Source organism: Uranotaenia lowii, chromosome 1 (genome assembly GCF_029784155.1).
Source record: "Uranotaenia lowii strain MFRU-FL chromosome 1, ASM2978415v1, whole genome shotgun sequence".
Lineage (NCBI taxonomy): Eukaryota > Metazoa > Arthropoda > Insecta > Diptera > Culicidae > Uranotaenia > Uranotaenia lowii.
Genome location: NC_073691.1, coordinates 36981700 through 36999365, shown reverse-complemented (window position 1 = coordinate 36999365; position 17666 = coordinate 36981700). Strand labels below are relative to the sequence as shown.

Sequence of the window (17666 nt, the reverse complement as noted above, 5' to 3'; positions counted from 1 at the left end):
CACCAAAATTATTCAAAATTATTTGACTAGCCGAACTTTGCAAGTAAGCTATCAAAATTCATGCTCTGAAAGGATACCCATTAGAGCTGGTGTCCCTCAGGGTAGTATACTTGGGCCTATTTTATACAATATTTTTACTTCTGATCTTCCTGATGTCCCAGAAGGAAAAGGTAGAAGATTATTTGCTGACGATACTTTGCTTTCAGCCAAAGGTCGAAATTTACGGGTGGTACGCAGTAGATTGCAACAAAATTTAAATTCCTTTTTGAATTACTTGAAAATGTGGAAAATTTCTCCTAACGCTTCCAAAACTCAACTTATTTTATTTCCCCATAAGCCAAGAGCAAATTTTTTAAAACCTAATGAAAATCATTCCATAACTTTTAATGGGGTTTCTTTAGAATGGTCTGATCACGTGAAGTACTTGGGACTCACACTTGATCGGAATCTTTCTTTTAAGAATCACATTGAAGATATTCAATCTAAATGTAATAAATACACTAAATCTCTTTATTCTCTCATCAACAAGAAATCCCGACTTTGCCTGAAGAATAAGATGCTTATTTACAAGCAAGTCTTCCGACCAGCGATAATGTATGCAGTTCCGATTTGGTCTAGCTGCTGCGCGACGAGGAAGAAAGCCATCCAGAGGATTCAGAACAAGGTTCTGAAAATGATTTTGCGGCTTCCACCTTGGCACAGCACCGAAGATCTTCATCGGATTGCAGGCATTGAATCTATCGAAGAGATGGCCAACAAAATCATCTCCAACTTCAGAGGCAAATCGATGCAGTCTTCCATCGCAGAGATTCGCTCTCTCTACAATTAGTTTAATTTTAGGATAGTTTTTAGTTTAAAATATTTTTTTTTTCACTACAGGATGTTCTCCTTTATAAAAATGCTTGATTGTGCTCAGCAAATTTAAGTCGAATAAATAAATTTTAGTGATTATTAAACTATAGGGCTCTGAAAGTTCATTATTGAACTGAACACCTAATTTAATGTATTAATGTAATATAAATGTAATGATGAATTGGTACTAATAAAGATATATTTAAAAAAAAATGCTAATTCGATGATAAACCAATACCAAAGTAAAGCATCATTAACCAAATGATAGCACGATAAGGTGGTGATTTTACAACCACAGCCACCATTTCTAAAAAAGTTTCAAGAGCTTAGCGATGCCAAATTTTGGTTGTACTTGATACCTTAAATGTCAGCATTTATTGCTATAAATCTGTTGAAATATCTGTTGATTAAGTGTGTTACTTTTTCTCAGAATTAATCCCTCGAAATTCAATTCCGATAGTTTGATGACTGCCAAATGCAACCTGTTATGCTTGCTTGATTAAAGTTCATTCAATTTCCACACTAATCTACCGGGAGTTTTGGCAGCTTCCTTGTTGTTCCAATGAGGAAGGAGCAAAAAGGACACCAAGCCGGAAGGAATTGAGTGGCTACTGCAATACGATCCGTTGTTTGCAATCCCTCCGGTCAGTTCCTTCCACTTTCCAGCTTCAAAAGGAAGGACAAACTGCAGTCAACAGTCATGGGGGGATTTCGTGTTGTACGTGCGTGCATAAACGCATAGTATTGATCGAAATGCTAGACTGCTCCTTAATTGAGAGATTCTTCTGGTCCGTTTCGAGGAAGCTGCAGGCTCCTTAAATAAACAAAAGGGTAATATTCGATGTCGAGATGCATCGATTGAATTATAAATCGATACAATAGATCGAAATCAGGCCTTTCCTCTCGAGATGAATGTGTCATAATTGGGAGACTGTTCCTGTCCATCATTGTTGAAAATTTCATATAATCAAATACAATAAAATATAGAGAAATTTCTTTTATCATTTATCAAATCCGAACACATTTGAACCGAAAAGTTATTGATCCAAATTAAACAACTTTCATCACAACTAATGAACAAGATGATTGAATCCGTTTCCACACGTTTTTTTTCCCTTTCGTCCTGTGCGCTTCTCCAGATAAACAAGGAGGACTTCCTGCCGAAAAAGATTTGCGACCGGTGCGTCGGCCGGATCGAGCAGTTCTTCGAATGGCGCGCCAGCTGCGTCCAAACTGACGCCATCCTGCGCAACTACGCCGATTCGATGCGTGTCGTGACCGCGACGATCAACTTTCAGGTGAGTCGTGGTAAGATCGTCATCTCCGGATGCGTTTTTATTACTCTTTTATTAACTGACATGAGTTGTGGTATGAAAGCCGAGTAAGTTGAAGGTGGAATTAACAAAAATTAAGAGTATTTCAAACATTTTAGAAAATTTACAAAAATTTACAAATATTACAAAAGTTTACAAAAATTTACAAAATCTTATAAAAATTAACAAAAATTTACAAAAATTTCAAAAAATTTACAAAAATTTACAAAAATTTTTTTTTAGAGAAATGAATCCAACTTAGATGAGATTTCAGGGACTAGATAAGAGAAAATCGAAAAAAAAAAATTACAAAAATTTACAAAAATTTACAAAAATTTACAAAAGTTTACAAAAATTTACAAAAATTTACAAAAATTTACAAAATTTTACAAAAATTTACAAAAATTTACAAACATTTACAAAAATTTACAAAAATTAACAAACATTTAAAAATTTACAAAAATTTACTGAAATGTACAAAACTTTACTAAAATTTACAAAAATGTACAAAAATGTACAAAAATGTACAAAAATGTACAAAAATGTACAAAAATGTACAAAAATGTACAAAAATGAACAAAAATGAACAAAAATGAACAAAAATGTACAAAAATGTACAAAAATGTACAAAAATGTACAAAAATGTACAAAAATCTACAAAAATGTACAAAAATGTACAAAAATGTACAAAAATGTACAAAAATGAACAAAAATGTACAAAAATGTACAAAAATGTACAAAAATGTACAAAAATTTACAAAAATTTACAAAAATGTACAAAAATGTACAAAAATGTACAAAAATATACAAAAATGTACAAAAATGTACAAAATTGAACAAAAATGTACAAAAATATAAAAAATGTACAAAAATGTACAAAAATGTTCAAAAATGTACAAAAATGTACAAAAATGTACAAAAATGTACAAAAATGTACAAAAATGTACAAAAATGTACAAAAATGTACAAAAATGTACAAAAATGTACAAAAATGTACAAAAATGTACAAAAATGTACAAAAATGTACAAAAATGTACAAAAATGTACAAAAATGTACAAAAATGTACAAAAAGGTACAAAAATGAACACAAATGTACAAAAATGTACAAAAATGTACAAAAATGTACAAAAATGTACAAAAATGTACAAAAATGTACAAAAATGTACAAAAATGAACAAAAATGTACAAAAGCACAAAAATATACAAAAATAATCAAAACTGTACAAAAAAGTTAAAAAAAAGCAGAAAAATGTACAAAAATGTATAAAAATGTACAAAAATGTAAAAAAAGTCATATATACGCGAATAAATGAACATATACAAAAAAAAAAAAATTTACGAAAATTTATAAAAATTGACATAAATGAACAATGATTTACATAAATTTACATAAATTTACAAAAATTTACATAAATTTACAAAAATTTAAATAAATTAACAAAATTTATTTAGTTGATGAAAATTTACAATTTTTTTTGAAAATAATCTTATGGTTGATGACAAAATCATTTTTGTCATTTATGAGAAAAATGAAATTAATGAAATTTATGAAATTTATAAAATTTATAAAATTTATGAAATTTATAGAAATTTATGAAATTCATGAAATCAATGAAATTTATGAAATATATGAAATTTATGAAATTTATGAAATTTATGGAATTTATGAAATCAATGAAATTTATGAAATTTATGAAATTTATGAAATTTATGAAATTTATGAAATTTATGAAATTTATGAATTTTATGAAAATTATGAAATTGATGAAATTGATGAAATTTATGAAATTTATGAAATTTATGAAATTTATGAAATTTATGAAATTTATGAAATTTATGAAATTTATGAAATTTATGAAATTTATGAAATTTATGAAATTTATGAAATTTATGAAATTTATGAAATTTATGAAATTTATGAAATTTATGAAATTTATGAAATTTATGAAATTTATGAAATTTATGAAATTTATGAAATTTATGAAATTTATGAAATTTATGAAATTTATGAAATTTATGAAATTTATGAAATTTATGAAATTTATGAAATTTATGAAATTTATGAAATTTATGAAATTTATGAAATTTATGAAATTTATGAAATTTATGAAATTTATGAAATTTATGAAATTTATGAAATTTATGAAATTTATGAAATTTATGAAATTTATGAAATTTATGAAATTTATGAAATTTATGAAATTTATGAAATTTATGAAATTTATGAAATTTATGAAATTTATGAAATTTATGAAATTTATGAAATTTATGAAATTTATGAAATTTATGAAATTTATGAAATTTATGAAATTTATGCAATTTATGAACTTTATGAAATTTATGAAATTTATGAAATTTATGAAATTTATGAAATTTATGAAATTTATGAAATTTATGAAATTTATGAAATTTATGAAATTTATGAAATTTATGAAATTTATGAAATTTATGAAATTTATGAAATTTATGAAATTTATGAAATTTATGAAATTTATGAAATTTATGAAATTTATGAAATTTATGAAATTTATGAAATTTATGAAATTTATGAAATTTATGAAATTTATGAAATTTATGAAATTTATGAAATTTATGAAATTTATGAAATTTATGAAATTTATGAAATTTATGAAATTTATGAAATTTATGAAATTTATGAAATTTATGAAATTTATGAAATTTATGAAATTTATGAAATTTATGAAATTTATGAAATTTATGAAATTTATGAAATTTATGAAATTTATGAAATTTATGAAATTTATGAAATTTATGAAATTTATGAAATTTATGAAATTTATGAAATTTATGAAATTTATGAAATTTATGAAATTTATGAAATTTATGAAATTTATGAAATTTATGAAATTTATGAAATTTATGAAATTTATGAAATTTATGAAATTTATGAAATTTATGAAATTTATGAAATTTATGAAATTTATGAAATTTATGAAATTTATGAAATTTATGAAATTTATGAAATTTATGAAATTTATGAAATTTATGAAATTTATGAAATTTATGAAATTTATGAAATTTATGAAATTTATGAAATTTATAAAATTTATAAAATTTATGAAATTTATGACATTTATGAAATTTATGAAATTTATGAAATTTATAAAATTTACGAAATTTATAAAATTTATGAAATTTATGAAATTGATGAAATTTATGAAATTATTGAAATTTATGAAATTATTAAAATTTATGAAATTTATGAAATTTATGAAATTTATGAAATTTATGAAATTTATGAAATTTATGAAATTTATGAAATTTATGAAATTTATGAAATTTATGAAATTTATGAAATTTATGAAATTTATGAAATTTATGAAATTTATGAAATTTATGAAATTTATGAAATTTATGAAATTTTAGTAATTTTTTGTCATTTTTGTCATTTTTGTCATTTTTGTCATTTTTGTCATTTTTGTCATTTTTGTCATTTTTGTCATTTTTGTCATTTTTGTCATTTTTGTCATTTTTGTCATTTTTGTCATTATTGTTATTTTTGTCATTTTTGTCATTTGTGTCATTTTTGTCATTTTTGTCATTTTTGTCATTTTTGTCATTTTTGTCATTTTTGTAATTTTGTCATTTTTGTCATTTTTGACATTTTTGTCTCTTTTTTCATTTTTGTCTCTTTGTTCATTTTTTTCATTTCTGTCATTTTTGTCATTTTTGTCACTTTTTTCATTTTTGTCACTTTTGTCATTTTTGTCATTTTTGTCATTTTTGTCATTTTTGTCATTTTTGTCATTTTTGTCATATTTGTCATTTTTGTCATTTTTGTCATTTTTGTCAATTTTGTCATTTTTGTCATTTTTTTCATTTTTGTCATTTTTGTCATTTTTGTCATTTTTGTCATTTTTGTCATTTTTGTCATTTTTGTCATTTTTGTCATGTTTGTAATTTTTGTCATTTTTGTCATTTTTGTCATTTTTGTCATTTTTGTCATTTTTGTCATTTTTGTCATTTTTGTCATTTTTGTCATTTTTGTCATTTTTGTCATTTTTGTCATTTTTGTCATTTTTGTTATTTTTGTCATTTTTGTCATTTTTGTCATTTTTGTCATTTTTGTCATTTTTGTCATTTTTGTCATTTTTGTCATTTTTGTCATTTTTGTTATTTTTGTCATTTTTGTCATTTTTCTCATTTTTGTCATTTTTGTCATTTTTGTCATTTTTGTCATTTTTGTCATTTTTGTCATTTTTGTCATTTTTGTCATTTTTGTCATTTTTGTCATTTTTGTCATTTTTGTCATTTTTGTAAATTTTGTCATTTTTGTCAATTTTGTCAATTCATTCATTTGGTTTATTTGTCATTTTAGTCATTTTAGTCATTTTTGCATTTTCGCTTTTAAGTAGTTGCGGTCCAAGAAACTGTAAATCGGGCTCAATTTATCATTTTGTTAGATTTCCATTAGATATCAACGTTTCAAACAGTTTCAAAAAATATGAAATTTGCTCGACTTTTCATACCAACTCTGTTGAAAAATGGAACGGAAAATTGGTAAATTGATTGAGATTTTCTCTATTTCCCCCGCGCTAGGACGGTACTGTTAATATCGACAAGATGACCCCGGCTCAAAAGAACGCTTACCTGGAAGCGCACATGGCAGTGCAACAGCAGATGATGCAAGCTGCCCAGCAGTTGCATGCACAGCAACAACAACAGCAGCAGCAGCAACAGCAACATCACCTTCAACAGCAGCAGCAACAACAACAGCAACCGCAACCGCAACCGGTTACTTTACAGGCTCATCACGTTTCGTCGAAGTCAGCGAAGAAATCCAAGCCGAACGTCCACGAAACCCATCAGCAGCAGCAGCAACAACAGCTGCAGCAGCCGCAGCAAATACAGTTCCATCACCAGCAAGTACAACAGCACGTGGTGCAAGCGTTGCAACAGCAACAACAACAACAGCAGCACCACGCTCACCAACAACAGGTGAACAACAGCAATACGGGTTCGACGAGCGCTGCGCCGATCGTTACGACGCACTACGCTCACACTATCAAGGTTCCACAGATCAACACCAGCTCAATCTCGAACGCTAGCGTAGCGACTTCGACGACCACAAGTGGCACCAGTGGCGACAACAGCAGTACCTTCACCGTGCCAGACGACGTCGGTATGGGTTTTGAAGGTGGAGTACGCGTTCTTCAAAGTTTGGGGAATTGGTACATCGACAATCGCACCATTTCTTGATTATATCTAACCAACTGTCTCTGTTCTCTTTATTCCGCAATCCAAACACGGATTCGATAGGTCACCGGAGATACCGGCTAACATACCGAGGCCAAACTTAATTCCATTTACAGAACCCTACGTGGAAGGTGGATCGATGCATCCCGGCACCCGACTCAAGGCACTCCAGCAAGTTCAACAATCGTCCAGTACTAAGAAAAATGTGTCGAAGCCGAAAGCAAATAGTAATAGTAGCAGCACTGCTGCAAGTAATACGGTCAATACGGGTCCACCGAAGCCGGTCTTCGAGTGCACAATCTGTGGGAAAGGGCTAGCGCGAAAAGACAAGCTAACAATCCACATGCGAATACACACCGGCGAAAAGCCCTACATCTGCGAGGTGTGCGACAGAGCTTTCGCTCGACGGGACAAACTGGTGATCCATATGAACAAGTTCAAGCACGTCACACCGACGAACATCGCTCCGTTGGGCAAGCGACAGAACCGAACGCCTACGATAGGTTTGGATCGGGGCCAACAATCCTTCAACAACCCTCAACCACTACTTCCCCTCAAAACTTTACTAACATAACCTTTCTATCAATTTTAGTGAAAAAGGAGGAAACCACCAACAAAAGTGAAGACAATAAGCCGATGCTGATAGACCACCATGCCTTAGCAACGCATACACTCACGACGGTAGTCAACAGCATAACGGGTCAAAATCAACAACAACAGCAACCACACCAGTTGATTATCGGAGGACATGGGCAGCAATCGGATGGGCCAACAACGCATACGATCGCCGGGATGACAATAGCGCAACAGCAACAGCAACAGCAGCAACAACATCACCAGCAACAGCATCAGCCGCTGTCCTGGACTTGTGAACTGTGTGGAAGGATGTTCCCTTCGCGGGAGGAGTGGACGCTGCACGCCAAGAGCCATCTGGAGGTGAGACTAACACAATTAACCTGCCTTCTAGGTTAGAGTTTTTTTTGTGAGTTGATCACTAGACTCTTTTTCATTGTATTCTTTGTCACGGTGAGCGACCAACAAGCGACCTCCAGTATGCTACTGATTGTCCATAAGTACAAAATGGGACGACCGCGTGGACTCCCTCCTTTTAAAAAGCCAATTGAAATCAAACTGCTCCCTCGATAAACTATACTTTGATTAAAGGAGTTCATATTCGTGCAAGTCTTCTCTCAGCATTTACTCCACGACTACTCCTCTCAGCGACTGTCGCTTATTCTGGACTCGCGTTTGTCACAAACCCCGCCCAGGATGTCACTGTACGACACAACATGATTCGCTCGGCCTAGAGAGTCAGTTTACCACAGAGAACAGACATACAAGCTAGCCCACGAAACTTGTGTAAAATTTCCAACGATAGTTTTGAATAATTTTTTTGTTTTTTGGCTGGGCCTTTTCGAAAACTGGCCACCTGAAAATTTGATTTGTAACTTTTAAACGGCGCAATAGATGGCACTATTTAAAGTCAACTTCTAACGTATTTTTTGAATGTCAGCATTTGAAATTTTACACACTTTTTGGAAGATTTTTTTTTTTCGAGCTTGTACGTCTGTTCTCTGTGAGTTTACTACGAGGGTGTTCCCCGTACCGCGATCCCTCTATATTCACATTTAGAACACGGCACAACTTGGATGATCGTATAAAACTCGGAAAAAACAGCATTTACCTGCCAAAGTGGAGGCAATATACATACATATTTTAACTTCTGTCTACAGCGATAAGAACTATACAGCGATACTATACCATTCGACGTTACATTGCGGACTTTTTATCATATCCGATCGAAATTCATTATAAATGTTTAACTCCATCTACACGTCCTTTACTTTGTCGTGTTCGTGAATAAATTTTTCGTTCGAGTTGTGTCATATTTAAAGTTGATTTTGTATGGGGGCTTTCCTTTGAAAAAAAGGGAGATTCTTGAAACTATAGGCGATGGAAGCGCTGCCAAATTTGGGCGATGGCAATGCAAAAGTGCAAGTGGGATGCAGCTAAGATTTCACCCAACTTTTGACGGATCTTACGGGTTTTTCTTAAGGAGAGAAAGAATAGCTTTTTCGATTATAAAAGCTATCTCTGACCCAAAAAACCCTCGGATACCAAATTTCACTTCATTTCGATCGTCCGGTTATACCTGATGGCTGTCTGTGTTGTGCAGCACTTGGGCAGTGGAAAAGAGAGATCTGTCTGTTTTATTATTTGGTAGAACTTGGAATACTTTATTTCTATCTTAACATCCTATTTATAGTAAAACCGTCCCTATGGTACATATTTAATTGTTTTTTAATTATCTGTGTATTGTTACTTGTTCCATCGATTGCTTCGATCAGACAAATCTCAACACTCCTCCTCAACATACACATTCGCAATCTTTAACCTGCTTCTGGCAGCTACTCCTGAAGATGAGCCTGTTCCTCTTAAATGCACGCACCGGAGCTCCTTCGTTGCATTCATTGCACGACGCTCTCGCCTCTGTTGCAGTTCGACGACCTTACTTCTGGCTTCCGGCTTGACGATCTACCAGTGGCTCCAGCCCGTCGATTTTCCATAATTCTGGCTCGACGAACTTCCAATTGGCTTCTGGTTCGACGACCTTCCATGATCCGATCTGACGACCTTCCATCTGGCTCCGATCTGACGACCTTCCATCTAACTGCTGCGCTTGGAGCTTTCTCCTTCGCCTCGACGCCTTTCCTGAGGACTGCACTTCTCAGTGGTTCCAGCCCGTCGACCTCTACTTGGCACCGTATTGGCGACCTTTCGGTACGATGACCTTCTGGCCCGACGACTGCTTCGTTGTCTCAGCCCAGCGACTTGCCATGGCTTCGGTCCGACGACCTCGTTGGTTCCTCCTGAACACTTTTATTTTGGCCCAACGCCTTACCAATGGCACCACGACCATCCGCTGGCTCTCGACTGGCCAACCTTCCAAGGATCCGACCAAACGACCTTCCATGGCACCTATTCGAAGACCTCCCGTGTTTCCCGGCTTGTCGACCTCCACCTGGCTTCCCGATCCGATGACCTTCCAGTTGGGTCCTGGTCCGACAACCTTCCACGGTCTCCGGCTCGCCGACCTTCCAGTGGACCTGGCTCAACGACCTCCATATGGCTCGGCACCGACGACCTTCCAATGGCTCTGGTTCCTGCCTTGATAACCTTCTTTTCCTTCTGAGCTTCGGCTCGTTGTCCTCTTCGGCGCTGGCTCTTCTTGTCACTTCTTGTCACTAGCGATTCTTCCCAATAAACATTTTGGCTGCTTAAGAACGGCAGTTTGCTGAACAAAAGCTGAGCTAAAGCGTTATTGCTGCTTCAGCTTACTGGTTGAATAAAGACAAACTGTAAACATGTTTCAGCGTTGAGTCTCAGTGCAGCCAATGGGAGGAGTTGAAGAGTTGCTTCTATAACACTTTTTCAGCCTTTGTTCAACCATTCGCTACCATTGGAATTTGACAGTCCGTGAACTGTGGTAAAACTGCCCTGCATGACGGCGGCTTGATTGGAATGAAGGGGGGAAGTTTTGTTTTCCTTATGCAATGACATTTTTTATGATTTCTTATTTAGCTTGATTTTGAAATGAAGAGTCTATTTTCTCAAAAATTCTCGAAATTGAAAAAAAAGATCATTTCTCTCAAACTTATTTAAAAAAAAATCTTCGGTTGAGATGCATTTTGGTCGCTTAAGATCGACAAATTATCATCGCGCCGCAGACTTTATGATAGGTTCTGCGTTCTGCGGCATGCGACCAACAAGCCGGAGGTTTAAAAGTCGGGGCAGTTGAAACGAAAAAAAAAAAACAACACAGAGGGGGAAAAATGGGTGTCTAACATCGCACTTTTTTTTTGGGTTGATCCGTCAATTGACGTTTGCTGAATAACTTCTCCAGATCAAGACGATTAAAGGCTGCAGACACGTGAATCAATGAGTTTTAGAGGCCTTCTTTCAGCTAGATTGCTGATTAAAAATTGAAACGCGATATTTTTTCAGCGTTTATTCAGCAAAAAGTGTTAACTTAAAAATTAAGAAGACATCGTTTTTTTTTCATACGAAGAACAAATATATGTTAGGTGCTCAGAAAAACTAAAAAGACTGCCCGAATAGCAAAGTCCATGGTAATAATATAACCGAACTATGATTTTCAATTTAACAATCAACTTCATTCTAATTTCAACATCTTTATCAACCTTCTCAGATTTTGAAACCACCATGGATTTTAGAGTAACTGTGAAATGTATTGTTAATTCATGATGTTTCACAGTTGCCCAATATGCCAGAAATTTGGTATCACAGCGATTAACTTATGATTTGTGTTGTTACAGTGAACTTTATGGTAAAAATATAATCCAAACCACACGAATATTGGTAAGCTTTTGCTTTTTAAGCCTATTTCCAATTTTTCGTATAATCGCTTCTCGGCCTGATGGCTAAAATAAATTTGTCTTGTGTAGATTTTTGTTTACGCGCCATTTTGTCCGGTCATTGGACGACAATTTTCAAATAAAATTTCCTCCGGTGAGTAGTTTTTAAGAAAAATTTTGTCTTTTTAATTACTATTTTGGTTTCTTTTTTTTTCTAGAAGTTAAGTCGGTCCAGCGTTCGAAAATAGCGACGGTCGGATGGAGTCGATTTTTCTGGTGAGTACTTTTGGTGTACATAAATATTATATTAGAGTAAAAAAATTATTTGAAATTGTTTCTTTCCAGACGAACACGAACAGACGAACAGACAAAAATAGCTTCAAATGGCTGAATTGGACCACACACGCAAATTTTGGACCTGGAAGATATGTTGGAGCCGTCTCCCTGAGCATTATGGAGAAGGAGGAGGGGCGGAAAAAAGCGCAGATGTTAAAAGCGGGAAAAGTGACCCATGTGAGTGTATCACAGTGTATTTAAAAAAAATAAAACCAAATAAATAGTTTTAAATGCCAGTACAATAGTTTTTATTATTGCAGTTTCGAAAAGAAAACAAATAAACTAATTTCTGCAACCATGAAATTTCACGGTCACGGCGGTTTCTTAAAACTGTGAATAAACATTGATGTTCACCATCGTCAGAACGATATAAATGCAACATAAAACAACGAATTTCACAGTTTCTTAAGAAAAATTGGAAGCTGTAATGACCAGGCTTGGCAAAAGTCATCGTCATGAGGCGTGAAGCTGTGACTGTGAAGCCTCTTGGTCCGTCAAACTCCATTGACTGTTCCTTAACGACCAGTCACTTTGTTTGCCAGTCATTCATTCTTCATTCATTTGAAGCTAAAATAATAACCTAGTCAAGCAATCGCATTCAAACGACCGATGACGAAAAAGAAACGCATTTATTATTATTGTTGCTCCTGCCAGCAAGCCGAAGACGACCGAAGAGGAACAAGAAAAGCATTTATTATTAATGTTGCTCCTGCCAGCAAGCTCGTTTTCAGTTTTTTATTGCTATTGTTGCTCTCTGTCAGTTTTTTCATGGTAAATTTTGTCAAAACTATGAATTCATTATCGAAAACTATGAATTTGACAGTATGTTCAAGGTTCCATATACCATGATTCGCATAGTTTCAACCTTACATTCTTGGTCGCGTGAAAATGAAATTCACGGTCATTTCACAATGTTTTTCTATTCGGATGGATTAATCAAACAAATAAAAATATTTTTTTTTATAAACCCCTAATTGTATTAATGAATTCCTCATTGGACTTGTTCAGGTTCGTTTGACTGTTTTAAGTATATCATTGTTGAAAATAGTTTGATTTTTTTTTTTGATTAAAAATTAGTTAAAAAATATTATGAAGAGTACTTTTTTAACAGATTGTGGATTTGTGTGCAGGAAAAGTTTGATAAGCTATATTTCAATCGAGGTGCATATATTTTACATGTTTTTGAATATTTCCCGGGATTCCGGGAATTCCCGGGAAATAGGCCACCAGATTTCTCGATTCCCGGTCTTCGGAAAAATGGCCCGGAAATGGACACACTCATTTTAATTCTAATATGGATACCTTCCCTCATTCCAGTGGAGAGATAAATATGGAAAAGGGGGGTTCTCATACAACTTTAACTCGATCCTCTTTTTATAAAATGGGGCTGAATTTGGAGCGGGAGAGTATATGGCAACGAGGAATGACTATTTGAATTACTCAAGAAATGATTGAGCAAATACGAGAGAAAAGTGATCGAGGATACGAGAAAATTGTTTATGATTATTAAACACAGATACTGTCATATTTTATCTTTTTGTTATGGCCTGGAAATTGTTTAAGCAAATGAAACCAAATTTGGCATGGGAGAGGATTTTCATACAAGTAAAACATCTTTGTTATTTTTGAGATGTCGACTGTATATTTTAATGTTTATTTTTCCGGAAAATCAATTACATATTTAGAAACGAACGTTTCGGTGTCGTTTAACACCATCCTCAGGGATTCTACAAGTGTTATAATGTGTTTTAATTTAAAAATTTCGTTTCTAAAAATGTGACTGATGTGTCGGAAAAATTATTATAAAATATTTATTTAAGCAGATTTTAGAAACTTATGTAGAAAACAATTATTTTTAAAATTTTAATCAATTATAAGAGGTGTAGCAAAGCACACTGGGTCAGCTAGTACATCATAAATTTGAATGGTGCAACTATTTTTTCTTGCATTCGGCTAGAAAGATTCTAAGCTGTGCAGTTGAGGTTAAAAAAACTGGGAAACACTTTGAGAAATCATAAAATACTCATTTTTAACACATAAGATGGTTTGAGTAGCATCGGATCTGCCGTATTATTTTTTAAATATTTCCATGACTTATCCCGATCAGGAGACCATATCAAAATAATAACTCAAATGTATCTCACCAAGATATTTATATCTGATTCAGTTATAATTAAGTAGTCTAAATTTTCGATTTTAAGTTTCTCCAATTTGAATTATATCTTATTCTGATTGACAGACTTGAATGGGGTTGAGCTCATTTTCAATGATAAAATTTTTTTGCGGATTGTCCTTAAATAAAATGATTATATCTTATTTTGATATACGAACAACTTTTTCTGAAACACGGACATCGAAGTTAACGGCCCAAACCGTACTTTAATGAAATTCGCTTAACAGATTCTTGAAATAGAATCCTATTTTTAGGAAACCATAAATGGAACATGGTTTCAGCAAATAATGTGGGTTATTGACATTCCACTAAAAAGTTTCTCGAAGCATGCATATCTAGATAAGTTATAATTCTGATAGGTTTTGTTCTGCCTAATATCAAACTATGCTATCTGAACGAGATATAATCTTGATAGGAGCATATCAAAAACTGATATAATTTAGCTATGATCGTATAGATTTTCTGATATAATTTGAGATATTTTAACATCCTACGAGTACTGAATTATAACTTGTTTAGATAGAAAATAAATTAGTTTCAAAATATCTCATCTTGATATAATTTTGTTTTCCCCTCCTGATCGGGATGTCTGTGAATTTGAAAAAATTTGAAAAATTTAGAATCTCCTAGTTAAATATAAGGCAACGAACTAGAAAATGACAAATATCAATACTATAAAGTTAGTTTTTGTTTTTTAACGCTTCATTCTCCATCTAAAGAGATGGAAGGATTCTTCCAAATCGAGCATAATAATGTTCGTTTTTTTAAAAGTCTTTATTTTTCAAACAAATTAAAAAATTATTGAATAAAAAATAAAATGGATAGCATTTTTTAGAATGATTCCTCAATATTTTTTTTCTATAATCGAAGTAACGAATGGATGCAGAAAATTGTAGATTGAACCAGTTGGAAGAAAAAATTTCGTATTTTAACAGTGTAAACGAAATTTAATGCTTCGGAATAATGGTTAACAAAAAACTTGAAATTACGTATTGTTAAATAAGTTCACAAGACTGTTTTCTAATCTGAATTAATATGCGTCGAAACTTCAAAAGATGCTTAACTTTGTTTAGTGCTATCCAGTCAAGTTAGGGAAACATATGAAGTAATGGGTACCTAATTGTTTCTAAGGCTATGATCATTTAGTATCCGGGCACTTTATATCGGTGATAGCTACGTTAATAGAGCTCGGATATGCAAAACTTTAGTAGCGTTTTGTTGATTATGAAAAAGACTATCTTGCATATTTTTGATAGATTTTTAAGTTAACGCGTGTTTGAGATATTCACTACTCAAAAAGACATGGTAAAAATAATTTTGCACAAATTTGCTCCTTTTACGCATTTTGCGCCTCGAAAATTCTTCATTGTTGACTTGGAAGCTCATGAACTGTGGATTTTTTCTGATTTTTTTTCGGACCAAATGGTTAAGAAGTATAAGGAGCCACTCTAGGGTCCACAAGAAGTTCAAACCAACCATCGGAGTGCAACCCTTGATCTTAAATATGGTCAAAAGTCTATGGTTATTGGGGATAACTGAATGCAGACTCCTTAAATAATGCAAAATATACATTTCCGGCAGGTACTATCTAGTAGACACCAAGTAAATAACTAATAATGATCATTTCCTTAGATCGCAATCTGCGCATCCGGTTTTTACGCAATATGACAGATGTGTTCTGATGGACAAAGAAATTTATGTTAAAACCGGATTTAAGAGATCAAATTCTTCGAGATGCCTATTCATGTAAAGGTTCCAACCAGATTCCAATTGCTTTTTCCAGGTGAGTTTGTGTTAAACATCATGATTTTGCAAAGGTTTTGCTTCTGAGGTAAAAAAAATAAATCATTACATGACTGAGATTTTATGAAAAAGTTAGAGTATTTCTTGAAATCATTATTAAATTTTTTTTTTATATTTTTACAGTAAATGTCATATTAACACCATCATTTCCTCCATAAAAAGTTTTTCGATCAAATGAATAGTTTTTTAAATACACACGTTTGTAACTGCCCGGATTCTAAATGATCATAGCCTTAATACAACTTGTCATAAGGCGAGTTTACTTAAATTGTCATAAAACCTCATCGTATAATTATTTTTACAATGTTTAATAATTAAAGAAATGATTTTCTAATGATGTTAGCTATTATACATGCGCGTGGCATAAGCTATATAGCTAAGAGAAGCTGGAAAAAGAATAAAAATGGGAATAGGTACCCCATTTTATAAAATGATGAAATAAAAAACTTGACTTAAAACATTTTGTTTGATAAGACAATCCATGAATATGTTTTTTGTAGAACAAAAGTTGTTTGTTATCTCATAATACAACTTCCGTGAATTTTCAGCGAAAATAATTGTAATCCGAAGAGTTATTACCTCTTAATTTTTTATTTAATACGTTTTAAATATGTGAATAAATCTTTAAATCTAGATTCATGATTCTAGATCCTGGATTGTAGTTTGTAGATTGTAAATGTCTTGGATTCTAGATTCCAGATTTTAGATTCTGGATTCTAGATTGTATATTCTCGATTCTGGAATCTATAGATAGTAATTTTATTTACAAACTTTGTTCCTTCCAGTATTGACAGCAGCCCGGCGGTGTCGTTGTAGGAACCGGTAGTAGCACCAACAATAGTACCAACAGTCGGGAAAAGCACAATCAGCAGCCGCCAACGCAATCAATTGTTCAAAGCCAGGTGAATTTATTTGTTCTTATTTTTGTATCGTTTTTTTTTAAATTTTCTTTAACATTTCAGCAAGCATTCTACTCGCCTAGTAGCAACAACATCAGCACCGGCAGCGGAAGTGACGTTCCCGCGCCAACGACCCACAGCATAGTAGTACAACCGCAAACCGGATCCAACTACTGCTTCCTGTGCCGGCAGGATTGTGGAAGTCAGGCCGAATTTGCCGCCCACATTCGGAGCCACTTTGTCGATGGGAAGATCTCCGCTACCACCATCGATTCGGCAACACTGTTCACCCGACAGGTGGGGGATAGTTCCGGTGCTCCCAGTGCTGCTGGTGGTGGTTCTGTGTAGTAGTTTAATAAAACAGCTCAGATAAACTATTTTTTAAGTGATAGTCTTCAAACACGCTCGCTGAAAGCGAACACAATCGGGTACTTAGATGTATGGGTTTAGTTTTAAAATTTCGTTGTCGGTTAAGATTTGTTTAATTTGTTGAATAAAATAAAAGAAAAAAAACTGTTTGAATTGAATCCAACATATCGACGCATTTGTACAGCAGTTTAGGTCCCAATTCGATTATTTTAGAAGTGAAAATTCGATTGTTTTGTTACCTTCATATTTGTTACTCAATTACGAGATCGTTCGATGCTAACGAACTATCAACCTAAGATGACGGTGTAGTAGAGCAAATCTTTTAAA

The 17666-nt window shown here is 32.9% G+C and overlaps 1 protein-coding gene across 4 annotated transcripts in view; it reads left to right on the top strand.

The window, feature by feature from the left end:
• Positions 1-17458, top strand: part of LOC129749139 (zinc finger protein 300) — a 54714-nt gene extending 37256 nt beyond the window's left edge. For all 4 annotated transcript variants that reach the window (XM_055744198.1, XM_055744137.1, XM_055744067.1 and 1 more), the window contains 6 exons: positions 1992-2150; positions 6727-7358; positions 7447-7886; positions 7976-8319; positions 16857-16973; positions 17034-17458. In XM_055744198.1, the coding sequence (XP_055600173.1) occupies positions 1992-2150; positions 6727-7358; positions 7447-7886; positions 7976-8319; positions 16857-16862 (1581 nt within the window). In that variant the 3' untranslated portion in view covers positions 16863-16973; positions 17034-17458. The remainder of the gene's footprint in view (positions 1-1991; positions 2151-6726; positions 7359-7446; positions 7887-7975; positions 8320-16856; positions 16974-17033) is intronic.
• Positions 17459-17666: the final 208 nt, after the last annotated feature.